Here is a 27,593-nt window from a genome sequence, read left to right on the forward strand (position 1 = left end):
GAGAGTCCCTCACGTAAGAGACGTGGGAAAGAGTGTCGCAGGGAAAGCTGGGCCACTGCCGCCGTCCGCCACCATCTTGCTTTTTCTAAGGCGGCAGTGACCGAGGCTCAGAACAATCTTGAGCAATGAAGCTGTTAACCAGAGCCGGGCCCCTCTCGGTGAGCACAGCTGGCGGGCTTGGGGAAGGGTTGGAGAGCAGATGGTCAGCAAGGTCATACGGACCGGAGTTGCCTGGTTTGGGGCCCCTGGGCGCTGGGCTTCGTTCTGCCCTTCAGCTGAACCCTGCGGGCCAACTGGGCTCCAGGCTGGGTGGGTCAGGCGTTGGAAGGCCCGCTCATGCTCTGAGCAGAGGAGACCTAGTGCAGGAAAACGTGCAGAGAGAGAGGGGGGCCTTGAGAGCAGAGGTGAAGCGATTCGGTGGCGACATCTTTGAAGGTCATTGCTGCTCTTGCGTGCAGGTGAAGGAGACCGCGAAATTTGTGTCGCGGGAGGCCGGTGTAGACCTAGGCCCCCATCCCTACCCTATCAGCTGCTGCCTGTGTTTCTTGGCATATCATGTAGCATCAGCTTCTCCAACTGTTAAGCGGCTTATGAGTAAAATCATAAGAAAGAAATGAGCTAATACCTGTATAGCGTTTTTCAGTGAACCTTGAACTTGATTGTTACTGTCGTGTCCTGGCTGCATAAAGTGTGCTTTTCTTGATCTCGTTTTAATATTTATCCAGGAGGGGTTCTTGGCCTTTCCTTTGGAGCTTCTTAAGGCTCCTCCTCCATGTCCGAGTGACACATAGCTGTCACTTGGGGAAAACTCCTGTATCAGTGTTATATCATTGTGGACTGGTGGTTATCAAGAGGGAACAGTCTCAGCCTCTGAGATTAAAACAACTCTTCGAGGCCAATTTTGCCCCCAGGGGACATTTGGCAACATCTAGAGACATTTTTTGGAGAAGGAAATGGCAACCCACTCCAGTATTCTTGCCTGGAAAATCCCATGGCGGGAGGAACCTGATAGGCTACAGTCCATGGGGTCGCAAAGAGTCGGACACGACTGAGCGACTTCACTTTAGAGACATTTTTGGTTGTGACAACCTGAGGGGCGGGGGACTGCTACTGCTGGACATCCTTCAGTGCTCAAAGCCACCCACAACAGAATTATCCAGCTCAAAATACCAAGAGAGCCTGGGTTGCTAAGAAACGTAGTAATCTACTAGAAGAAGGTTCGAAAAACCAGGGAATGGAGTTTCCCGGTACTTAATATTTAAATAGATAAACTATGAATTATACAAATGACCTTGATTTAGACTGTAATTCTCTTAGCCTTCTTAGCACCCCTAAATTAACCGATGATTTTAATAACCCTTAGAGGGAAGTCCAGTTGGACTGGCAAAAAACCTCAAAACCATCTCCTCATTCATTCCATCCTCACCTTTCAGTAGAAAAAAGAACTCAAAGATAACAGAGTTGAAGAGGACCAATGTAAACAAATTGCAGTAAGCTTGAAAGCAATTGTTGGTTCTACTTACAGCACTTACTTTAAGAATAAATTTATACATCTTTTGTTATTAAAACAAAATAGTAATTGTATGGACAGTTACTAGGATAATTCGTTGCAACAGGTTTGAATGGAACAAATTACAGAAAGTACATTATGACGAAGTGTCACTGCTCAGGCGCATTTGAGAGGAGAGCACCTAAATCTACCTTAGCAACTGATGTGCCCACATATCTTAAATTTTTTACTTTCTGGAAAAATCAAAAGCTAGAATCACTAGTAGAGTTAACTGTACCACACCCAGCGAATGAAATTGATGATGATAAAGTAAAGCTATTTGTAACTTATAATTTGAAAGCACTAAGGAAGGTTATGGCCAACCTAGACAGCATATTAAAAAGCAGAGACATTATTTTGTCAACAGAGGTCTGTCTAGTCAAGGCTATGTTTTTTCCATTAGTCATGTGTGCACTTGAGAGTTGGAGTATAAAGAAAGCTGAGCACAGAAGAATTGATGCTTTTGAACTGTGGTGTTGGAGAAGGCTCTTGAGAGTCCCTTGGACTGCAAGGAGATCCAACCAGTCCATCCTAAAGGAGATCAGTCCTGGGTGTTCATTGGAAGGACTGATGTTGAAGCCGAAACTCCAGTATTTTGGTCACCTGAAGGGAAGAGCTGATTCATTTGAAAAGACCCTGATGCTGGGAAAGATTGAGGGCAGGAGGAGAAGGGGACGACAGAGGGTGAGATGGTTAGATGGCATCACCAACTCAATGGACATGAGTTTGGGTAAACTCCGGCAGTTGGTGATGGACAGGGAGGCCTGGTGTGCTGCAGTTCATGGGGTCGCGAAGAGTCGGACACAACTGAGCGACTGAACTGAACTGAACAGCAAATGAAAACGAGGAACCAACTTTTCAATAGTACAGCATTGAAGCTGAATGCACAACCAGCAGCCCTCCTGCACAACATGAAGTAGGGACATTGCAGCCTCTGAGGGGCTTCTTGGGAAACTCAGGCAGCATGTTCGTTTAATCCTGGGCGTACTAAGGTTTAATTCTCAGCATCTCCACTAGTAACCTTATGATCCTTAAACATAATCAGAATTAATTCTGTGGCATTGTATATCATTCGCCAAGAAGAAAGCTGAATAAAATTACACATTTTGGATCCATTATCTGACGTTTAAGAGGATCCCGTCCCATGGCTGCATATTACATTCTGAGAATCTGCTGTGAATGAAGCTGTTGTTAATCTCAGGGTATATTAGTCAAAGAAGATTAAAAAAAAAAAAAAACCTTTAATTGTGTAGTCTTAATGTAGCACAAAAGAGAGTGAAGATACTCTGGGAAATATTTGGGGGCTTGGATGAAGTTTTCTTTGATATGCTTTTTAAAGGTTACTAAAATGATTAAGGAAATGAAGTCATATTGGAAAGTAGACTAAAAAGATGAGACTCTTTAGGCAGATAAGAGAAGCAGTAATGCTAAAACCTATAAAAAGGTCTGAATGTGGCTATTCCACACTTCTTTTAAAAGTTCCAAAGCATTAGAGCCTAGAAAGGACCACTTGGAGCTCTAATAAGGTAGTTAAAATGTAGTGAATCTTTATATAAGAAATGAACATGTTCAACTCAGCGTTCCTTCAAGCCCTGCAGATCACAAATAGAGATTTAAGAGTGGCATGGGTAAACTGGTGGGTTAGTTAATAGGTTAATCAGCTGAATCCTCCCATGGAGTTTTTTACCACTGAACACCCTCTATTGCTTGGGCCAACTCAGATACAATGCACTATTCTTTTGAGAAATATGGTAACCTGTCTTTTTTTGTGTTTAGAGATTTTATTCCCTGAAAGTCGCTCCTAAAGCTAAAGCCGCAGCAGCCCCTGCAGGAGTGCCTCTACATCCTCAGGACCTTGAGGTTAGTCCCCCTGAGGTACTCACTGGACACATACACGCCTTACTGTTCTTGGTAACATAAAGACATTAATCACATCCCTACTTTATTTTATACACAGTTTACCAGGTTACCAAATGGTTTAGTGATTGCGTCTCTCGAAAACTATGTTCCTGCATCAAGAATTGGTTTATTCATTAAAGCAGGCAGCAGATATGAGAACTCCAACAATTTAGGAACGTCTCATCTGCTTCGTCTTGCATCCAGTTTGGTAAGCATCTTTACTACTTTTGTGTGTTTAGAAATCTGTGGTGTCTTGGTCCTACAGAAGAGAAAAACTAAAAGCAACACCCCTGTGTTGGTTTCGTGGAGCTGCCATAACAAGTTACTACAAACCTTGTGGCTTAAACAACAGGAGTTTATCCTGTCGCAGTTCTAGAGGCTAGAAGTCAAAGTCATGGTGTCAGTAGAGCCATGCTTCCTCTGAAGGCTCTAGGAAGAATCATGCTTTTATCTCCCACAGCTTCTGGTGGTTGCCAGCAGTCCTTTTCATTCCTTGGCTTGCAGCTGCATCATTCCAGTATCTGCCCCTGATTTCACGTGGCCCTGTCTGTCTGTGTTTCTGTATCCAAACATCCCTCTTACTGAAGGGCACACTCTTATCCAGCATGACCTCATTTTAAATATTTACATCTGCAAAGGCTGTTTCCAAACAGGGTCACTTTTGTAGGTTCTTGGGTGGACATGAATTTTGGGGATCAGTTTTCAGCCCAGTACAGTCCCCTAATATAATGTGAAAAATCACAGGATACTTATCGCAGAGAAGCAGTAAATTAGTGTCCATCCGGATGTTCATGCTGGAGCATAAGAAATCAGTAAAAAGATATCATTTTTAGGATGGTGAGACACATGTACATCCATGATTGATTCATGTCAGTGTATGGCAAAAACCACCACAATGTTGTAATTAGCTTCCAATTAAAATAAATTAATTAATTTTTTAAAAAATAAAAGAATCATGTACCAAAAAAGGACATTTTTAATTTTTAAAAAGTGCCAGAAATTGAAAGAAAATTATTTTTTTCCCATATGCAAATCTCTTTCACAGTAGATTGATGAATCCAACAAGCATGTATTTGATAATTGAATTTTTATCTAAATGTGCTTTATATAAAAATCTATACTTGTGCTTTTGGGTTAACTTCGTTGGGTATTTCTTAAAAGGAGGTAGTATTTTTAGTTAGTGTTCCTTTTGAATTTAATGACAAACATTAGATTTTGACATAAAGTGATGTTTGGCAAACTCAGGCATTAAAAATTACCAAAAATTGTTGTTTTTTTCTTTTCCAAGACTACAAAAGGAGCTTCATCTTTCAAGATAACCCGTGGAATTGAAGCAGTTGGTGGTAAATTAAGGTTTGTTAAAAATAAATAATCAGAAATATTGAAAACACCAGAAGATGATCAGTTGTAAAGGAACTTTTCTCTGTTATCAAGGTGGTTAACAGTTTCTTAAGGCTCAAGAAGGAAAAGACTGATGAATTTGACTGCATAAATGTAAAACATCTTTATGCCTTAAAGTAAAAATCTAAGTAACTAAAAGTAGGTATTTGCAACATATGTAATATGGAGAGGATTATTTGGAAAAATAAAAAACTACAAATTAGGAAAACAACCAAAGAGTAAATGGATAGGAACAAAGATAGGAATAGGCTGTTCCCAGAAGAAGAGGCCAGAAACAATGATCTTCACTTATAATCAACAGTTCAGTACCATTTTATACTGCTGGTGGGAGTATGAGTTGATACAGCTACTTAGGAAAGAATCAAGAAATACCAGTTAACATTAAAAATGAGCATATTCTACAACCTAACAATTTTTAATCCACATGCACAAAGGAGTTCTTTATTGTGACTGGAAACAATCTAAATGCCTGTCTTTAAAGAGGTGGATAAGTAAAGTATGATACAATAATATGCTGGGACTACTACAGTTAGGAATGAATAGCAGTTAAGAAATGAATTCAGAAAAAAAAAAAGAAATGAATTCAGTCTGTATCAACATGGCAGAATTAACAAAATGTTTTGTGGAAAACAAGTTTTAAGATTTTTTGAAGGTAGGAGGTTTTTAACAAAATAATATGTAATGCTTATTATTATGTTTGTCTCAAGTGGGAGAAAGTGTGAGAACCTGGGAAGGATACAAAGAGATCTTCAACTTTAAACTTGCCTTTTCTTTTTTAAGTTGTGGTAAAATACACATAAGATAAAATTTACCACCTTTAAAATGTGTAGTTCTATAACAATAGTGTCATTGAGCAACCATCACCACCACCCATCTCCAGAACGTTTTCCTCTTCCCCAGCCCAAACTCTGTAGCTATTAAACACTACCTTCCCTTCCCCCAGCCCCAGGCCAGCACCATTCTGTGTTGTTTCCATGATTCTGACTACTCCAGGTACCTCATATCAGTGGAATCACACAGTATTTGTTACCTTTTTATGACTGACTGACTTCACTGAGAAGAATGTTTTCAAGGTTTATCCAAGTGTGATATGCCAGGACTTTCTTCCTTTTTGTCAAGTTGAAATACTTAACTGTTTTCTTATTTAAGATTTTTTTAAATAGTTAAAAGCTTTAGTTGAGTGTGCATATTTTTCTTCACTATTACTTATACTTTTTATACTTCAAAATATTTTTTTCCAAAAGATTGATTTAATGAAGATATAAGAGAAAGCTTATTCTTCTGATTTAGATAATTCACTGTAATTTATTTTTGACTCAGCGTGACTTCAACAAGGGAAAACATGGCCTATACTGTGGAATGCCTGCGGGATGATGTGTGAGTACCTGTGTGTGTTTATTTAGAAGATCTGCTTTTAAAGAAATACTTAGTCGCTCAGTTCTGCTCTTATGTTTTTTTATGTGGCATGACCTCTGATGTTGGTTTTGGATTATCACTCACAAGCTGCCTGAAGTTTAATAAAAAGAGCATTAGAGTTGTGTAGAATGGATGTTCGTTTTACATTTTTGACTGGTAACTCTGAGCTTCATGTCTTCTGTAGTGATATTCTAATGGAGTTCCTGCTCAATGTCACCACAGCACCAGAATTTCGACGCTGGGAGGTGGCTGCCCTTCAGTCTCAGCTAAGGATTGACAAAGCTGTGGCTTTTCAGAATCCACAGGCTCGTAAGTGCACTTTCAGATTATATTCCGTTGTTTCTAAGATACTGGGATTTCGAGAAAATCAATTTGTAGAGGAATAAAATTGCTGTTGACATTCTTTTTCGCCTTGGGTTTGAAAATAACACTTTCCAAAAATGTGTCCACTTTTTAAAACATTGTTCATTTCTAAACATTTGTATTGTTGATTATTTTTCATCATGTTAATATGTAAATTTATTACAGAATCCTAGGCCTTTCACCTGTGTTTTATGCCCGTCCTCCCACCGCTGATTTTTTTTTGTTTTATTTAGTTAGTTAGTTAGTTATTGGTCGCACTGGATCTTCAGTGCTGTGCACAGATTTTATCTAGTTTGGGGGAGCAGGTTTCTCTTGCTGTGGAGCGTGGGCTCTAGGCCCGCAGGTTCAGTAGTTATGGAGCACAGGCTTAGTTGCTCCTCGGCATGTGGAATCTTCCCAGACCACGGATCAAACCCATGGACCCTGCATTGGCAGATGGATGCTTAGCACTATACCACCTGGGAAGTTCCCTGGTGTTTTTTGTTTTTTAACAGTCTTTTATTTTTAATTGGAGGATAATTACTTTACAGTATTGTGGTGGTTTCTGCCTTAAATCAACATGAATCAGCCATATGTATATATATGTTCCCTCCCTCTTAAATCTCTCTCCCACCTCCCTCCCTATCCACACCTCTAGGTTGTGTCAGAGCACCCCCTGGTGTTTTTTAATGATTGTTCTACTTATACCAAATCTGGCAGCAGTTTATTGCTGCTGCTGCTGCTGCTACTTTTACTATTATATATTGCTATTATTGTTTAGCCAACTCCTTTTTATTGGGTTTTTCCAAAGCAATCAACTTAATTTAAAAAAACCTTTTTTATATTCATGTTTGTGTTTATAGAATGTTTGGTTATATAATCTTGACAAGCATATCTGGCAGAACAAATCTGTAAGATAAAAAAAGCACCACTGACTCTCAGAAGTCAAAGAACTTCTGGTAGGAGCAGAAATGTGCAGGTAGACCACTGAGGTATAAGCGGGTGACCAACTGCAGGGGCTCAGAACGGCGTGGACTTCATTCATATGCAGGCCTGCCAAGTGTCTGGAACATAGTGAGTGCTTGACTCCTGTTTGCTCATATTATATTTCATGGTGATAACTTTGTCACTCCAGACTTTTGATAAAAGCGATAGAATAGTAAAATTGTGGAAAAGATGACTTCTGTGTCCTGAGTAGCTTCCTTCCCCACTGGTAGCAGTGAGGCTCCAGCCCTCATCCTTTGTGCATGAGCAGTTGTTATAGTCTGCTGACTGGTGTCTCTCTGCTCAGGCATACCTCTTCAGTCCATCTTCCATGTTTCCATGATAGTTGATCATTCTGACATGAAAATCCAGTGAAAATCCTTTAAAGGCTTCTTATTATCCATGAGATGAGGCCCAGCGTCTTTTAACTTCGCATATATGTTAACTCCAATGATCTGGCACCTGCCTAGCTCCCTTGTTTCTTGCTCTCTTTCTCTCCTAGCTGCAGTTCCTCTTTGAATCAAACTGTTGTCATACTTCATGCCTTTGTCTGTTTCCTCTGTCTGAAATGTTTTTCCCAGATCTTTCACCTGGGACACACCTACTCATCCCAGATTTTACTTCTCTTAACTCCTTTCCAGTTCTCAGTGCCCTTCCCTAGTAATATACTACTAACATCACACCCTAATACTTTTATAGTGTTTCCCCCTCAACATTTTGAGGGGAGGTGTGTGTCTTAACTCATCTCTGTATTTCCAACTCAGTGCTTGGCATAGAGGGACTGCCCAAATAATAAGCAGATAAAAGACAAACACCTCAAGCAAAGACACTGAACCAGAGAAGTAGGAACAGTGCCAGGGAGGAGTGCAGCTTGGCAGTAGCATTTGACCCCTGGAAGCTAGCAATGTGACCTAACACTAACACTTTCATATCTTCTCTTATCCTGACAACTCCCTCATTACCTAGAGAGGGAACCTAGAAGTGAACAAAATCCAGATTAGCTGATTTAATCAAGGTGACACAGCAAGTCGATTGCAGAACTGTAATTAGACCCAGACTTCTGAATCTGAAGCCCAGGCCATTCTGCTTTCCAGATGATGCTAGGTAGATTAAAGTTTGAGAAATGTTGAGGTGGATTCTGACATTTACAGGCTGCTATCAGAGAATCTTATTTTTCTCAGCACATTCGACTGGCAGAATTTTAGAAGTTGCTAGAGGTTAAATGATAGTAAAGTTTCAATGCTTGAATGCAATGACCAAAGTTGTATAGTTGTTTTCAAGGCTCTTTACATGGTGTTGTCTTTATTTAAATAATGTTTCTGTAACTGCTTCTTTACTTATTTTACAGACATCATTGAAAATTTACATGCTACTGCTTACAGAAATGCCTTGGCTAATTCCTTATATTGTCCTGATTATAGGATTGGAAAAGTGACACCAGATGAGGTACTGATAAAACACCTAACATTTTTAAATGTGCTCATTTTCACATTAATTTGAATGTTCATCTCCCATTCAGTTTTGTTTGCTAATTTTCTTATCCTCTAATTTAAGAGATTCTCTTGCTTGCTTTTTTTTCTATCACTTGGCTGCCTTTTTTTTTTTTTTTTTAGGCTATACTATGCAGCTTGTGGGATCCCAGTTCCCCTACCAGGGATCAAACCCATGTCCCCTGCAGTAAAGAGCAAAGAGTCCTGATCCACCAGGGGATTGCCCATTCATCAGCTTGCTTTTTAACTAAAATTCTGTCTGAACAGTTTTTGTGTATCTTTCAACTAAAAAAAAAGTGTTTATTATGAAAGGGGCACGTTCATTACAGAAATTTCAGAAAATAAAGACAGGCAAAATAAAGACAAAAAAAAAATCTCAGCTGTCTGAAGGCACTCATTGTTAGCACCTAGGTATATTTTTCTTCTAAACCCTTTTCTTTGTATATGTATCTTGTAAATAGTATATAAGTATTTAAATACCATAGTCTTGTGACTGACCACTCACTCCACACCCTTGCCTCCCATTCCGCCATCAGCCAGCTCACCAGCCCGTTTACTTCTCCTGTATACCTGCCTCGCTTCGCTGACAGTACAGATTTGTCACGTCACAGTCATGTATATATCATAGAACTTGGCTTCCAAAATACGGAACATTAAGCATTAAATCTGCAAGTGTAGACTTGTGTATATAATCTTAATTTCCTACTCCTACCACTCTCAGCCCCCCTCCCCTATAATTTTTTTAGCAAAAGACATTAAGAGAAAAACTGGGAATTATCAACACTTCCAAAGTACATGTGACTCAGAAATTAAGGGTTTTTTTAATTCTCATTTCTTGTTATCCACTATAGAAAACTGAATTTTGTTTCCCTTTCCTCTTCTGACTTATTTCCTGGTTAAGAAAACTATTCAGTTATCAATTTAATGCCTATCATTCATATGGCACTTTTTAAAAAAATTAGAACTGGTATCATCCAACTTGGAACAGCCAGTATGTTTCATAAGACTGACCTCTAGTGAGTTTCTGAAGCTTTTCAGAAATCAGATTCACTCTGTGAAGATATGTTACTGAGGTAGCTAAAAGAATGCACATAAGAGAACATTCACCTACAAGGATGTCTATTGTAGCATTGTATATAATTGTGAAAAATTAGAAACAAGTTTAATATCCAATATTGGAGAACTAGTTAAAGAACATATTAAATATCTGTAGAATGGAATACTATTCAACTATTCAAGAATAATGATTGATGGTGAAAATTTCATAGCATATTATCAAAATAATTTATGAATAGGATGTATTAAGGGGTCCCACTTTTCAAAAAGTAAGGTGTGTGTATCATAGACAAATACCAAGATATTAACCATGATTATCAAAGTTACTAGCATTTTTAAAATGTATCCCTAGGCTAAAGGAAATTCTAAGGAAATTGGTGCTGGAACACTTTGACCAAAAGCAGCATTCAGTAGAAAAACATCACCAGGAAAAAAATAAAATATGACTTTCCAAGATGGCTCCATAGATGGAGACAGCATTCATTTTAGGGCACAAATTCTACATAAACTGAGCTTCAGCAAGTCTAAACATTAGTCTAAACCTTTTTAGCCACCACCACCCGCGCCCCCCCCCGCCCCGTGAATTTTTAACACCACAGATATACTGTATATCTGCATATGCACTGTATGTATATTTGTACTTTATATATAAAGGATTTTTTTTTCTTCCCCCAAGAAGTAATTTTCACTTTCTTGGGAGCAGTAGTATAGTTGAGAATGCATGTTTTTAGCCCTACTTTATTTATATAAAGATTCCAAGATTTCACATTGAATCTACTGTATTAGCTTATATTAGTAGGGAGACATTGACGAATATTTTTTAAGCTCCCAAAATAATTCTGTAATCATCCAGGTTGGAAACCCTGGTATAGACAGTAACTTAGTAGCAAAAAAATCTTCAAAGACAGGCAAGAGGAACATAGTGATATAACTATTAGCTCTACTATAGAATGTTAACAACAGTGTTTTATTACTACTTGTATAAAGACGAACCTGATGTACTACTTAAATCACATTATAATAAAAATCACAAACTTAGTCCCATTTCTTCAAGTTCAAGCCAATATGTGCTCTAATTTTTGTTGTGTTTTTTTTTTTCATTAACAGCTTCATTGAGATGTCATTTACATAGCATACAGTTCACCATTTAAAATGCACAATTCAGGTTTTTATTCTGTTCACAGAGTTACATAACCATCACCAATTCAGTTCTAGCAATGGAATTTAAAAGCTCAATTTAATTCAGTACTAGGTAGTCCCTTATAGTTCATTACAGCAGCTTTTAAGCCTGACTGTTTATTTTCTGCTAAACTGCACTTTGATGTTTTTATAGTTCTTTATATTTCTACCAGTATAACCTGATAAATGTTTTCACTTTCTCAGTTACATGACTTTGTACAGAATCATTTTACAAGTGCAAGAATGGCTTTGATTGGACTTGGTAAGTTGGCAATTACCTGCGTGTCAGTTTGCTGCTTTTAAGAGTAGTTCTTTTAACTCACAAACATAGAAGACAGACGTACGGTTGCCAAGGGGGAGCGCGGGAAAGGGTTGGTTTGGGAAGAGCAGATGCAGCTGTTATGTATGGAGTGGATAAGCAACAAGATCCTCTGTCATAGCACAGGAAACTATATTCCATGAGAAGGCAGAGTCATCCTTGAAACTGTAAAATCAGATACTGTCATATGTATATATGTATCATATATACATGTTTTACAGTTATATCAATATCTAGATAACTTACAGTTCCATGGTTCTTGGCTCCCAGAGAAAGTGGTAGATAGTCAGGAAATTCCCTGAGGTTGCTGACTTTTCCTTTTGTAATTGTTGCGGTAGTGAAGGGGATACCTTTCCAGTGCATTGTAATTCTATCACTATATTGGTAACCAGCCTCAATTTATAACATACTCACTTGCAAAAAAAAAAAAAAAAAAAACATACTCACTTGCATATTTTCTTAAATTCTGATTACACAAGTCTCCATTCTGTCTCATTTTAGAAAGCGGTTAATTGAAAAAAGAAAAACTAAGGTGCACTGCTAGTAGATGTTGCACTTACAGTTAAGAATAAAGATACTGTTTCACTGTCTCTGTATGAGTTACTTAAAAAAATAGTCCCTTAAGCTATAATTATGTGAATACTGGATTGAACAAAATTTGAGAACTTCCCCTGTGTTATGTCAGAAAGTCAGTATGTGATAGGATTTTTATATACATAATTTTTTAAATTTCTTTGGCTGTGCTGGATCTCTGTTGCCGCACAGGCTTTTCTCTGGTTGCAGAGAGCGGCGCTACCCTCGTTGCCGTGCACAGGCTTCTCACTGTGGTGACTCCTCTTGTTGCAGAGCACAGCCTGTAAGTCTTCAGTAGTTCTGGCGCACAGGCTTAGGTGCCCCACAGCGTTTGGGATCTTCCCGGATCGAGGATCGATCCCAGACCTGTGTCTCCTGCATTCGCAGGCAGATTCTTTATCACTGAGCCACCAGGGAAGCCCTGATAGGATTTTAATAGCTAGTCTTTAATGGAAACAACCTGAATGTCTGCTGACGAATGGATAAGGAAGATACGGTACATACATACAATAGAATATTATTCAGCCATTAGAAAGAACGAAATAATGCCACTTGGCAGCAACATGACTGGATGTAAACATTATCATACGAAGTGAAGTAAGTCAGAAAGAGAAAGAAGTACCACATGATATCACTTATACATGGAATCTAAAATACAACACTAATGAACATATCTGTGAAACAGAAACAGACTCATAGAGAACAGGACTGTGGTTGCTGAGGGTTGTCGGGGAGGGAAGATTGCGAGTTTGGGATTAGTAGATGCAAACTAGTATAGATAGAATGTATAAGCAACAAGGTCCTACTATATAAGCTACAGAGGACTATATTCAATTTCCTGTGATAAATCATAATGAAAAAGTATATGTATAACTGAATCACTTTACTGTACAACAGAAATTAACACATCATTGTAAATCAGCTGTACATCAATAAAATGTTTAAAATATCCCCAACAGTTTTATAGCATGTAAATAAATCCTCCACAACTGTGAAAAGAAAAAAGCTAGTCAATTTTTTTTTAAGTACTAACTTTTAAATTCATTACAGTATTTGCAAAACCTATGACAAAGGGCAAATTTCTCTGAACAAAGAGCTTTTAAGTACAGTTTAATAGAAAAATCGACAAAAGGAAGAACAAACAGTTCATGCAGAAAGTGTGTTATATGTGTGTATACAACTATTGTAAAAGATGTAATAACTAAGAAATTTTTAATCTGTGAAGTTGGCAAAAGTTAAAAGATTGACACTACCCAGTATTAACCAAGGTATGGAGAAATAGGCACTCAAAAATTATTGGCAGGAGTGTAAACTGGTAGATTTTTGGAGGTCTGTTTTAAGAATTTACCCTTCAGAAATATTTTGGCAAGTTTACAAAATACTTGCATGAGAATATTGTTTGCAGTAGTTGGATTTTGCTCATTTGTTTTGTAAATAATAACAGGTATAATTCGCATTGTGTCAAATCCACCTTTTAAAGTGTGCAGTTTGTGGTTTCAGCACACTCAGAGCTGTGCAGCTGTTGCCACTATCTAATCTTAGAGCGTTTCCATCATCCCCGAAAGAAACCCCACACTCATTAGCAGTCACTCCTCATTCCACCACCTTGCATCTGGCAACCGGCAACCTACTTTCTATCTGTAGAGAGCTGACTGTTCTGGACATTTCAAAGAGAATTATACAGTAATAGCCTCTGTAACTAACTTCTTTCACTTAGTCACTTAGCATAATGTTTTTAAGGTAAATCCATATTATAGCATGTACCAATGTTCCAGTCCCTTTTCTGGCTGAAAAATATTTCATTACCCCATTTTGTTCATTCACCAGTTGGACATTTGAGTTGTTCCTGCATGTTTTAGCTATTAAGAATATAAACATTCATGTGTAAATTTTCAACAAAATATCTTTTTCATTCTTTTGGGTGTATACCTAGGAGTAGAATTGCTAGGATTAGGATATAGGATATCTCTCTATTTAACCATTTGAAGAACTATCAGACTGTTTTCCAAAGCAGTTGAACCATTTTATTTTCCCACCAACAGTGTATAAGGATTCCAACTTCTCCACATCCTCACCAATATGTACTATCATATGTCTTTGATTATGGCCATCCTAATGGGTATGAAGTGGTATCTCATTGTGGTTTTTGATTGTAGTGATTGATAACATTGAACATCTTTTTTTTGTGCTTTTTGGCAGTTTATGTGTCTCCTTTGGAGAAATGTTCATTCAAGTGCTTTGGCCATTTTTAATTGGGTTGTTTGTTCTTACCAGATACATGATTTGCAAATATTTTTCCCATTTTGTGGAGTATCTCTTCGTTCCTTTTGAAAATGCCTCTTGATGCATATTGCAGTATTGTTTTAATAGCCAGTTATTAGAAATATACTGATGTCCATCAGGAAGAGATTGATCAAATAATGGTACATCGGTATAATAGAATTCTTTATAACCATTAAATGTTTGGTGTAGTCCACTCAGAAGTAAATTACAAAAGACAAGTTAGAAACAGTATCAGTAGAAGATACCATTTTAAAAATAAGAAGGATAATATTAATATTTAGATAGAAAAAAGGTTCTAGATGAATATATAATAAAACTGTAAATGCATATCTCTGTAAGAGTAGCATTATAATATTTTACTTATATTAAAATAGTAGGTATTCTACAATTGTGTTTTAGAAATTCTGGTTCTATAGTTTTTTTTTGTTTGTTTCTACTGAAATAGGTGTGAGTCATCCTGTCCTAAAGCAAGTTGCTGAACAGTTTCTTAACATAAGGGGTGGCCTTGGTTTATCTGGTGCAAAAGCCAAGTACCATGGAGGTAAGCATTTTGTTCTGTTAAGGTTAATTTACCAGGAAGCCGCCTCTCCCCCACAATAGCATATTGGAGTATAATAGGCCTGATTGTTTACTTCCAAACAGTGTCAATGTGGAAAGAGATCGTACCATTGTGGAAAGTATCAGTTGCTTGGGTATTATGTGTTAAGTATGTTTGTGAATGTGTTGGGGGAAGGGAAGGATATCTAGGAGAGCACCAGGCCAGAGAAAAGCTTCATCTTAATGCAGTAATACTGTCTCGTAGAGAATATTGAAGAATAAAACCAAAACCTGCTTTCTTCTTTGCTCTTTGTTTACGTGGCCCCAGGTGAAATTCGAGAACAGAACGGAGACAGTCTCGTCCATGCTGCTCTCGTAGCAGAGAGTGCGGCCATCGGAAGTGCGGAAGCAAACGCGTTCAGTGTTCTGCAGCACGTCCTCGGTGCTGGACCGCACATTAAGAGGGGCAGCAATGCCACCAGCTGTCTGTACCAGGCTGTTGCCAAGGGAGTTCACCAGCCGTTTGATGTGAGTCTGAACCGTGAACATCTTTCCTTTTGTTTTCAAAGGCCTAGTGTTTGCAGTGTTGTCCTGGGAACTTGCTCTTAATGTTAATCTGCTTTTAAAATTTAAGATGACATAAAGAAAATCTTTGTAAAATTGAAGACCTTAGTGGGTCTATCAGAAATTTACTGTTATTCTAATATAAAAAGAAGAATTGAATGCTTAAAAAATCCAAAATCCCCACTCTCTCTTGGAGTTTGCTCAACTTCATGTCCATTAACTTCATGTTCATGAACTTCATGTTCATGTCACCCTGCTTATTTAACTTACATGCAGAGCACATCATGAGAAACACTGGGCTGGAAGAGAAGCACAAGCTGGAAGGTTTCAAGATTGCTAGGAGAAATATTAATAACCTCAGATATGCAGGTGACACCACCCTTATGGAAGAAAGTGAAGAAGAACTAAAGAGCCTCTTGATGAAAGTGAAAAAGAAGAGTGAAAAAAATGGCTTAAAGCTCAACATTCAGAAAACTAAGATCATGGTATCTGGTCCCTTCACTTCCCATCACTTCATGGGAAATAGATGGGGAAACAGTGGAAACAGTGTCAGACTTTATTTTTCTGGGCTCCAAAATCACTGCAGATGGTGATTGCAGCCATGAAATTAAAAGACGCTTACCCCTTGGAAGGAAAGTTATGACCAACCTAGACAGCATCTTAAAAAGCAGGGACATTACTTTGTCAACAAATGTCCGTCTAGTCAAGGCTATGGTTTTTCCAGTGGTCATGTGTGGATGTGACAGTTGGACTGTGAAGAAAGCTGAACACAGAAGAATTGATGTTTTTGCACTGTGGTGTTGGAGAAGACTCTTGAGAGTCCCTTGGACTGCAAGGAGATCCAACCAGTCCATCCTAAAGGAGATCAGTCCTGGGTGTTCATTGGAAGGACTGATGTTGAAGCTGAAACTCTAATACTTTGGCCACCTGATGCTAAGAGCCGACTCATTTGAGAAGACCCTGATGCTGGGAAAGATTGAGGGCGGGAGGAGAAGGGGACAACAGAGGATGAGATGGTTGGATGGCATCACCGACCCAACAGACATGGGTTTGTGTGAACTCCGGGAGTTGGTAATGGACAGGGAGGCCTGGCGTGCTGCAGTTCATGGGGTCGCAAAGAGTTGGATGCGACTGAGCGACTGAACTGAACTGAATGTCCATTAAGTCAGTGGTTCTGCCTAACAGACTCATCCTCTGCTGCCCCCTTCTCCTTTTGCCTTCAATCTTTCCAAGCATCAGAATCTTTTCCACTGAGTCAGTTGTTCTCATTAGGTGGCCAAAGTATTGGAGCTTCAGTTCAGTTCAGTGAACTTAATTGGAGCTTAAACTTCAGCAATAGTTTAGGGTTGACTGATTTGATCTCCTTGCAGTCCAAGGGACTCTCAGAGTCTTCTCCAGCACCACAATTCAAAAGCATCAATTCTTTGGCACTCAGCCTTCTTTATGGTCCAACTCTCATATCCGTCCGTACATGACTACAGGAAAAACCATAGCTTTGACTATATGGACCTTTGTCAGCAAAGTGATGTCTCCACTTTTTAATAGCTGTCTAGGTTTGTCTTAGTTTTCCTGCCCTGGGGCAAGCGTCTTACTTTCATGGCTGCAGTCACCGTCCACAGTGATTTAGGAGCCCAAGAAAATAAAGTCTGTCACTGCTTCTACTTTTTCCACTTCTATTTGCCATGAAGTGATGGGACTGGATCCTATGATCTCAGTTTTCTGGACGTTGCGTTTTAAGCCAGTTTTTTCATCCTCCTCTTTCACCCTCATTCTGTTTGCTTTCTACCATTACGGTGGTATCATCAGCTTGTGATACATCCAGCCTGGCATTTTGCATGATGCACTCTGCATATAAGTAAAATAAGCAGGGTGACAAGATATAGCCTTGGTTGCACTCCTTTCCCAATTTTGAACTAACACCAAAAAACAGTGTCCTTTTCATCATAGGGGACTGGAATGCAAAGGTAGGAAGTCAAGAGATACCTAGAATAACAGGCAAGTTTGGCCTTGGAGTACAGGGCAAAGGTAACAGTTTTGTCAAGAGAATACTTTAGTCATAGCAAACACCCTTTCCAACAATACAAGAGAAGGCTCTTCACATGGACATCACCAGATGGTCAATACCAAAATCAGATTGATTATATTCTTTGCAGGCAAAGATGAAACAGCTCTGTACAGTCAGCAAAAACAAGACCTAGAGCTGACTATGGCTCAAATTATGAGCTCCTTATTGCAAAATTCAGGCTTAAATTGAAGAAAATAGGGAAAACCACTAGGCCATTCAGGTATGACCTAAATCAAATCCCCTATGATTACACAGTAGAGGTGATGAATAGATTGAGAGGATTATATCTGGTAGACAGAGTGCCTGAAAAACTATGGATGTAGCTTCGTAATATTGTATAGGAGGCAGTGACCAAAACCGTCCCAAAGAAAAAGAAATGCAGGAATGCAGCGTGGTTGAGGAGGCTTTACAGATAGCTCAGGGAAGAAGAGAAGTGAAAGGCAAGGGAGAAAGGGAAAGGTGTACCCAAACCTGAATGCAGAGTTCCAGAGAAGACTAGGAGAGAGATGAGAAGGCCTTCTTAAATGAACAATGAAATAGAGGAAAACACTAGAATGGAAAAGACCAGCAAGCTCTTCAAGAAAATTGGAGATACTAACTGAACATTTCATGCAAGGATGGACACCATAAAGGACAGAAACAGTAAGGACCTAACAGAAGCAGACGAGATTAAGAAGGGGTGGAAAGAATACACAGAAGAACTATACAAGAAAGGTCTTAATGACTGGATAATCGTGATGGTGTGGTCACTCACCTAGAGCTGTACATCCTGGAATGTGAAGTCAGGTGGGCTTTAGGAGGCATTACTACTACGAACAAAGGTAGTAGAGATGAAGGAACTCGACTGAGCTATTTAAAATCCTAAAAGATGATGCTGTTAAAGTGCTGTACTCAATGATATCTTTAAAAAGTAACACAAAATTGTAGAGCTAAATATTGTTCATAATTTCAGCAATAGCTCATGGCACAGGTAGGTTATGCTTTAGTAAGTCTTTGGCCATTTGACCTTTAACAGTGGAAATTAAAATCAGTCTTCTTTTTTTATCCTTCCTTTTAATACTTGAGTGGTTGCATCAGACTTTTTTTAAGCAGAGGAGCCTTTTTTAATCCAATACCATTTCCCAGCTGCAATGCCCAACACAAAAGCTTTTGCTTTTAAAAAAGTAGAAGTCTTACTTGACAGTGGAACCCTTGGAATCTTCTAAACAGAGCCTTAGGGTTCCATGGAGCACAGTTTTCAAACCATTATCTTAAATTAGTCCTAAATTAGAGTTCCTCCAAATGGTCTTTCTTCGGGTCTGTGGTCTACTCTGTTTTCTTTTTTTCATGCTTTACTCTTTTCCATTGAACCTTAATGATGCTTTGGATAGTTGGAGTTTAATCTAGTGACATAGTTTAACAGAAATTCCTACTTTAGAATTTGGCCAGAAATTTGGAGAATGACTAGGTTAGTCTCAGAATTGTAATTAAAGTTCAAGTGATTGAAGTGCATATCTTTGTGTGCTTCATATGGACCAAACCCATGGTTTTCAAATTTCACCTGGAATATAGTTTAAAATTCGGGCTTCATCTGTAGTGATCTGAGTGAGTGGATCGGTTGTGAGAATCTGAAAGTGTGTTTTTTATAACAACTCAAGTGATCCTTGGACTTCCCAGGTATTGCTACTGGTAAAGAACCCACCTCCAGACGCAGGAGATGCAAGAGATGTGGTTTCAATCCCTGGGTCCAGAAGATCCCCTGGAATAGGAAATGGCAACCCACTCCAGTGTTCTTGCCTAGAAAATGTCCATGGACAGAGGAGCCTGGCAGGCTACAATCCATGAGGTTGCAAAGAGTCAGATACAGCTGAGCACATAGTGCTCAGACACACGAGTGACCCTTAGGTTACCAGTCTACATAAACACTGAGAAGCACTTCACTAGGATGTCATATCCACCTCAGGGAGCTTACACTCTACTCAGACTACACACAGAAATAGCCCTGCTTTCCAGAGGCTAAAGTTCTTGCTCCCCTGGACACCTGCTTCTAAGCAGAAAAAATTTTCTAACCGTTTGACTTTGGTCTGTAGAAAAAGTAAAAGTGAATTGGTGAAAAGGAAGTCACCACCAACAGCAGAGGGAAGAAAGCAGGTTTGTCTAATGTCAAGGACCATGATCTGCATCACTCAGCTGTACTGAATCTATACTAGTAATGTAGTAATGTTTACAGGTTACTGTTTGCATTAACCCTTAATCATCAAAAGGTTAGAAAATACCAAGGAAAGTGAGCAATCCATTTTAGAAAGAGTTAAATGAGAAAAGTTAAAACCATTATAGTTCTGAAAAAGGTAACCTGTGTACACTTCAGTCCTTAATAGAACCAGTTAAGTGAAATATTAATTCATCTCTTTGCTTATACTGTGAAGGTACATATTTTCTCTAGACAACCTTAGGGAAACTGTACCCTGTTTTACCTGGTAGAATGACGTACAGTAAAGTTTCATTATATTTCAGGTTTCTGCTTTTAATGCCAGTTACTCAGATTCTGGACTCTTTGGGTTCTACACTATCTCACAAGCTGCATCTGCTGGAGATGTAAGTTGCAAACTGAAAAATTATCACAAGATTTTTCTCTCCTGTTAACATTTTTTTACTGAAAATATAGAATGTTTGAATACTGTGATTTATCAGCTCTCTGTCTAGTATAATATCATTAAAGTGTTACCTGCTATGCAGGAAAATTAAAAATGGAAAATGTATATATTAATCCTTCCAGGAAAGAGGGAGGAAACACCTCCTTGGTATTTTGGTTCTGTGTGGACATGTGGCATTAAGTTGCGTCTAGGGCATCTAAATGGAGAACTCAAGTGAGGTCAAGGCCAAAATGTATACTGGGAGTCCTCAACAGAAAAGTGTGTTGAAATCAGGGTTACAAAAGTTTGTAGGAGAAGAAAACTGAAGGTCAAGCTAGGGGAAATGGCCAAGAAAACAAAAAGAAGAGAAACTGGTATATTTGAAGACCAAGAAAGAGAGACTTGTTAACAATTTTTTGATCTACTCTGTATTAACATCCCTTTAGTTACCACAGGGAAGTCTGGTAGTTTTAGCAAACTTGGGCAATTATCAGTTTTTACAAGACACTGGAAGTGAACTAAAATTTATTTTAATATTAAGAAATGAATGAGAAGAAAGAAATGCAAAGTTGGTGTAGGTGTAGGGGAGTGGGTGGGATTTTAGTAGAGTTTACACTGAGAGATTAAGTAGGAAGAGACAGACATTCATACTGAAAGGAAAGAAATTGGAGTGAATATAGGAGATAGGAAAGTATAGGTGAATTAAATCTGTAAAAGCAAGAGCAAGCAGGATCCAAAGTATAAATAGACATTTTATCCTTGGACATAAAGGCTGATGGGAGAACAGGATATCGGAGATGAGGAAGTACATCCCTGGTGAGGCAGGAAGCTAAATCATGTTTTGAGAATAAGAGAAAGAAGGAGAGTTTAAAGAAAGTTAAGAGGTTGGGGACAGAGGAGTGCCTGGATGCACACAGAATGAGCAGAGCAGCGGATTCATAGTCAGATGTCTAGCCTAATGGAAAAATGGAGGAGGCAAGCTGTAGGGTTGATCCCAGGTTGCAGTCTTGCAAAGTAGGCTGGTCAGAAGTATGAAGAGGTGGCAGGAGTTGGAAACACTCGTAGGAGTGGCTGAAAGAATAATTCATGGGTTTAGGCTAAAGAAGTAAAGCCAGAGGGACACAGATTGAAAGTGGACAAATCAAGGAACTAGAGATGTTGGCAAAAATGGAAGATATGGATAGCATGATTAAAAACAGGCCAGAGGTCTTGGAATTGAGGATTTCAGTGTTCAAGTCTGGGGTATGGCTATGGAAATAGGCAGCTGACTTGGAGGGTAAAGTAAGTTAACAGACCCCGAATGATGCCAAGGTTGGGATGGAGCAAATCATGGGCCAGGTTTATTACACCCACTCACATCATTAGAACTTGATTCCTTCATGACTCCAGCATTCCAGGCATGGACAGTCTTTACAGATTGGCTCTGTATGGTTTACTGCTTTCTTCTTAGTGAATAGTAAGAGATAGCAGTATCAATTACATGATACTTTGAGAGCCTGGGGAAATTTAAAAGACGCTTATTCTTCATAAGCAATTATAAATCCCTGAGTTTTCTTTTCCTAAACCCTACTGCCATCCTCTGCCCTCTGCCCCTTAATGTTTATAAGAAGCTTGGCTACTTGGATATTGTACAAACAGCTACTTTATTGGAAGTACAAGCAGCACGTAGTGACTTACAAATTCCAATGGACACAGCTGTTTCCATCTTGTTTCTGCCTCATGGAGGAGCATCTGGAGTACCGCAGGAGACTCTGGCACTGGTCAAAGATGACCAGCTTTTACTTTTCTGTCCTAGGTTATCAAGGCTGCTTATAACCAAGTAAAAACAGTTGCTCAAGGAAACCTTTCTAATGCAGATGTCCAAGCTGCCAAGTAAGTCTCAGTATTAACTTTCAATTATTTGAAAGTTGTATTTTTTTCTAGTTAAAATACTATTGTAATAAAGGTACAATAGGATTGAAAAGTACAAAAAAGTGTTTAAAGGAGAGGGAAATATATTCCTACCACCCGGAGATATAATTGTTAACATTTTGAATATTTTCTTCACCATTTTTAAACATAATTGCTAATACTGCATATATAGTTGTTAATAAATAATTAACATATATAGTTGTTAATAAATAATTATCATTACCAACCTCTTTATAAAGCTCTTTTCATTTATTCAGATTATTGAAGTAATTGGTATGTCAGAATATACTTGTTGGCAGTTGGAAATTGTCAACTATAAAGGATATCTTTGGGCTTAAAAAAATTTCATATTTCACATTACTTTTTGGTATAGATTTGCAACTGGGCCAAGAGTTATAAATATTATAATGAAAGGCTCTGCATTAAAATATATGTTTGTGTTTATATATTTTGCAGTCACAGTATTAAAAGGTTGTACCAGTTTATAATCACATCATCAGGAGTGCCTGTTCCACCATAACCACTAGCAGCTTTTTTTTTTCCTCTTTACTGATTTGATAGACAATAAAAGACACCTGTTTAAAAAATTGCAACATCCATCTATTTGGTGATTTTTTAAATCCCACTGTCCTCACTGTGCTAACAGCAAGTGCTAACAACAAACACCTGTTAACTCAGTAGTTCTGGGAGTCTCTCTAAAAGAGACTGTGGACAGAGTTACAAAGCAGCTTGCATTTTCATACAGAAGATTAAAACATTTTTAATTGTAGAATTTTGGTTGTTAATGTCAAGTTCTGTTTATTTCCTGCTACTTTGATGGAGTTGATAGGTTTTTAGTTCAAAAACATTTTGGTTCTTAGTCTTCCTGTATTGAAAGAGAAAGTGAGGTGTCATTGCTGAAGGGACAAACTAATAATCTCTTGGTAAAGTTTACTGCAGGTAAATCTTTTTTTCAGTTAAGCTGACAGTGTGGTAAAATTGCTACATTAAATTATAATTTTGTTTAAATGGATGTCTTGCTACTGAGTTTGAGTTAAATAACTCAAGTACCTTATTGAACACCAGTTTCTTTCTGGGATAATTATGAATTGGATTTTATTTCAAACTGATGCTTTTGTGCCCATATTTAAGCTATAGGCACTTATAAAGACCTATATTCTCCTTCCCCACTTGTTCTGTCCTCAATGAGACAAATCCCAGTCCACAGCATTCTGCTAAAAGGGACAATGAGAAGAGACTTCACAGGTATTTTCTTTAGTAGAGATGTCTAATATTATCACCAAAAGTGTATCAGGAGGCTAGAATTCCTTCAGTAATCAAGACTTCACACTAAAATATTTTTAACTAGATCTGAGTTCTAGTCTAAAACTAAAATGCATTCTGTTGGGTTTTTAGTATAATCTTATAATGACAGCTTTCAAAATGATAATGTAAATAATAAAATAGTTGGTAAACTGAAGAAATGGAATGGAGACCTTTAGCACTCTTAAAATTTCAAAGCTGTTAGTTTGCATATTTATTCAAACATGTTTAAGGATTTGGGAACATACTTTAACTTGCTCCATAAAACTGCCTTCTGCCTTACTTACACACCTTTCATGGACAGGAACAAGCTGAAAGCTGGGTACCTGATGTCATTGGAGTCTTCTGAGGGTTTCCTGGATGAAGTTGGTTCTCAGGCTCTAGCTGCTGGTTCATACACTCCGCCATCCACAGTCCTTCAGCAGATTGATGCAGTAGCTGACGCTGATGTCATAAATGTAAGCAAATGAAAATCTGTTTAACATCACATAACTTGTCCTTAATGATGCCATTTCAGAAGGAATGCATAAAGAGTGTATATGCTATTCTCAGGGTATTTGTTATCTTATCTGCCTGGTGTGGAGGCAGAGGCTCAATCCCATCAGACCTGCAGATAGCTTCCTTGTCAACTCAGGAAGTCTGTGTATCTTCCTCATTCAACTAACTTACCATTAGGTTAAACTATTTTAAATATTTTTAAGGGTCAAGAAGAATCAAATATTGGCAGTTTCATATGATTCATTAATTGTCAAGTTTGGTGTTTTTCCTCCTCACTCCAAAATAAACTTTCTATCCTGCCAATCCTTCACAGTCCACCATCTCAAGATTTTCTTTAGTTTTCTCAGCCTAAGACATTCTCCTGCCCTTGTTCTTTTTTTTTTTCTTCACATATTGTTTCCTATAAAATTGACTGGTTTTGAGGGCAAGGACTATGTGTTATACCTCTTTGTATTCCCTACTATGCCTAACAAGTACATGAACTACAAAATGAACCCTAAATCAGTCCTTTCCGTATTAAAAATGCCAACTCCCCTTTCATGTCACAGTCTCAACCATCTTCTCACCAAGGGGTCTATCCTTGTGGGTAGAAAAAAAATGCAGACTATTGGAAGATAGCAATCCTGACTTGATTTCACTTGGCGCCTAAGTTCATCATCGACGTTGTAGTTCAGTCACTCAGTTGTGTCCGACTCTTTGTGACCCCATGAACTGCAACACGCCAGGCCTCTCTGTCCTTCACCATCTCCTGGAGGTTGCTCAAACTCATGTCCATTGAGTCAGTGATGCCATCCAACCATCTCATCCTCTGCTGTCCCCTTCTCCTCCTGCCTTCAATCTCTGCCGGCATCAGGGTTTTTTCAAATGAGTCGGCTCTTTGCATCAGATGGCCAAAGTAATTGGAGCTTCAGCTTCAGCATCAGTCCTTCCGATGAATATTCAGGACTGATTTCTTTTAGGATTGACTGGTTTGATCTCCTTGCAGTCCAAGGGACTCTCAAAAGTCTTCTCCAGTACCACAGTTCTAAAGCATCAGCTCTTCAGCACTCAGGCTTCTTTATGGTCCAACTCTCATATCCATCCGTGAATACTGGAAAAACTATAGCTTTGACTACACAAACCTTTGTTGGCAAAGTAATGTCTCTGCTTTTTAATACACTGTCTAAATTTGTCATAGTTTTTCTTTCAAGGAGCAAACGTCTTTTAATGTCATGTCTGTAGTCATCATCTGCAGAGATGTTGGAGCCCAAGAAAATAAAATCTGTCACTGTTTTCGTTGTCTGCCCATCTGTCTGCCATTAGTGATAGGATGGGACCAGATGCCATAATCTTCGTATTTTGAATGTTGAATTTTAAGCCAGCTTTTTCACTCTTCTCTTTCACTTTCATCAAGAGGCTCTTTAGTTCTTCCCTTTCTGCCATAAGGGTGATGTCATCTGCATACCTGAGATTATTGATATTTCTGCCGGCAGTCTTGATTCCAGCTTGTGCTTCATACAGCCTATGTACTCCTTTCCCAATCTGGAACCAGTCCATTGTTCCATGTCCAGTTCTAACTGTTGCTTCTTGACCTGCATACAGGTTTCAAAGGAGGCAGGTAAGGTGGCCTGGTATTCCCATCTCTTTAAGAATTTTCCACAGTTTGTTGTGCCCACACAGTCAAAGGCTCTGGCGTAGTATAATGAAGCAGAAGTAGATATTTTTCTGGAATTCTCTGGCTTTTTCTGTGATCCAACAGATGTTGGCAATTTGATCTCTGGTTACTCTGCCTTTTCTAAATCCAGCTTGAACATCTGAAAGTTCTCAGTTCACATACTGTTGAAGCCTAGCTTGGAAAATTTTGAGCATTACTTTGTAGCGTGTGAGATGAGTGCAATTGTGTGATAGTTTGAACATTCTTTGGCATTTCTTTTCTTTGGGAGTAGAATGAAAACTGACCTTTTCCAGTCCTGTGGCCACTGCTGAGTTTTCCACATTTGCTGGCATATTGAGTGCAGCAGTTTCACAGCATCATCTTTTAGGATTTGAAATAGCTCAACTGGAATTCCATCATCTCCACTAGCTTTGCTCATAGTAATACTTCCTAAGGCCTACTTGACTTTGCACTCCAGGATATCTGGCTCTAGCTGAGTGATTACACCATCGTGGGTTATCTGAGTCATTAAGATCTTTTTTGTATAGTTCTGTGTATTCTTGCCACCTCTTCTGAATCTCTTCTGCTTCTGTTAGGTCCATACCATCTCTGTCCTTTATTGTGCCTGTCTTTGCATGAAATATTCCCTTGGTATCTCTAATTTTCTTGAAGAGAGCTCTAATCTTTCCCATTCTATTGTTTTCCTCTCTTTCTTTGCATTAATCATTGAGGAAGGCTTTCTTACCTCTCCTTCCTATTCTTTGGAGCTCTACATTCAGATGGGTATATCTTTCCTTTTCTCCTTTGCCTTTCCTTTCTCAGCTGTTTGTAAGGCCTCAGACAACCACTTTGCTGTTTTGCGTTTCTTTTTCTTGGGGATGGTTTTCATCACCGCCTCCCGTGCAGTGTTACAAACCTCCGTCCATAGTTCTTCAGGCACTGTGTGTATCAGATCTAATCCCTTGAATCTATTTGTCACTTCCACTGTATAATTGTAAGGGATTTGATTTAGGTCATACCTGAATGGCCTAGTGGTTTTCCCTACTTTCTTCAGTTTAAGTCTGAATTTTGCAGTAAGGAGTTCATGGTCTGAGCCTCAGTCAGCTCCAAGTCTTGTTTTTGCTGGCTGTACAGAGGCTTCATCACTGTACACTCTTCCGAATGGTTGTCCTTGTCTCATGTACTGTACTGTCACGAGTCCAAGCCAGCTGCCTCCAACACCATCTTTATTTAAAAAGCTGGTCTAAGCACCGCTGCTCATGGTACTGCACTTGACGTGAACGAACAGACTGAACTCTAAAGTAGTGGCATAAAGAACACCAGGCTGTGGTGTAACTTTGACAAGTTAACAGTCGGTGTATTCTCATTGACTCGGACTACCTGCCATCGCAATACAGACCCAGAGGCGGACAGCCCTGCTGCAGGAGACTGCCCCATTTTGCAGTGTCAGAAATTCCTTTCGCTCTTTAACAGCTACTGTCATCGTTAGAGCATCACGCTTGCTCAGTCACACAAAGGATGAAATATTCAGAGTAACAGAAGTTTGTCTATTTGCTTATTTGTATTAACTTTCTGTCTTTGTTTCTATCTTAAAGGCTGCAAAGAAGTTTGTTTCTGGCCGGAAGTCAATGGCAACAAGTGGAAATTTGGGGCATACACCTTTCATTGATGACCTTTAATACTGAATCCCATATTGCAGGAAAGAACTGAACATTTTGTCAACCCAGAGCAGCAAATACATGAAAGTGAAAAGTCTCTAATGTAACATTTATCTTTTTTTCCAATGAGATGAAATACCATAAAGCATAAATGTAGGTAATTGTTCCCAACTAACCTAAAGTCAATAAAGCATTCTATTTAAATGTTTTTCTTGCATCTTTCCTAATAAGTTAATCATCAGGTATTTGTTTTATGTTGAGTTTTTGCTTTAGATGCTTTTAAGGAGAACAGGAATATAATTATAAAGTACAGAAGCATGAG

The 27,593-nt window shown here is 38.7% G+C and overlaps 1 protein-coding gene across 1 annotated transcript; it reads left to right on the forward strand.

Moving 5' to 3' along the window:
• On the forward strand, window positions 1-27,479 carry LOC122432998 (cytochrome b-c1 complex subunit 2, mitochondrial). The gene is made up of 14 exons (XM_043455387.1): window positions 1-158; window positions 3,326-3,409; window positions 3,507-3,656; window positions 4,737-4,801; window positions 6,170-6,226; window positions 6,450-6,574; window positions 8,940-9,037; window positions 11,521-11,578; window positions 14,937-15,032; window positions 15,357-15,556; window positions 20,151-20,231; window positions 22,065-22,141; window positions 23,787-23,940; window positions 27,209-27,479. Exons 1-14 carry the CDS (start codon window positions 126-128, stop codon window positions 27,290-27,292), a joined length of 1,362 nt encoding a protein of 453 aa, XP_043311322.1. The 5' UTR covers window positions 1-125; the 3' UTR covers window positions 27,293-27,479.
• The last annotated feature ends 114 nt before the right edge of the window (window positions 27,480-27,593 follow it).

The sequence above is a fragment of the Cervus canadensis genome, chromosome 32 (genome assembly GCF_019320065.1).
Source record: "Cervus canadensis isolate Bull #8, Minnesota chromosome 32, ASM1932006v1, whole genome shotgun sequence".
Lineage (NCBI taxonomy): Eukaryota > Metazoa > Chordata > Mammalia > Artiodactyla > Cervidae > Cervus > Cervus canadensis.

Coding starts and splice junctions, on each gene's coding strand:
- LOC122432998 (XM_043455387.1), top strand. CDS start 126: ATGAAGCTGTTAACCAGAGCCGGGCCCCTCTCG. Junction 3,410..3,506: donor TACATCCTCAGGACCTTGAG/GTTAGTCCCCCT, acceptor TTTTATACACAG/TTTACCAGGTTACCAAATGG. Junction 20,232..22,064: donor AAGCTGCATCTGCTGGAGAT/GTAAGTTGCAAA, acceptor TTTCTGTCCTAG/GTTATCAAGGCTGCTTATAA.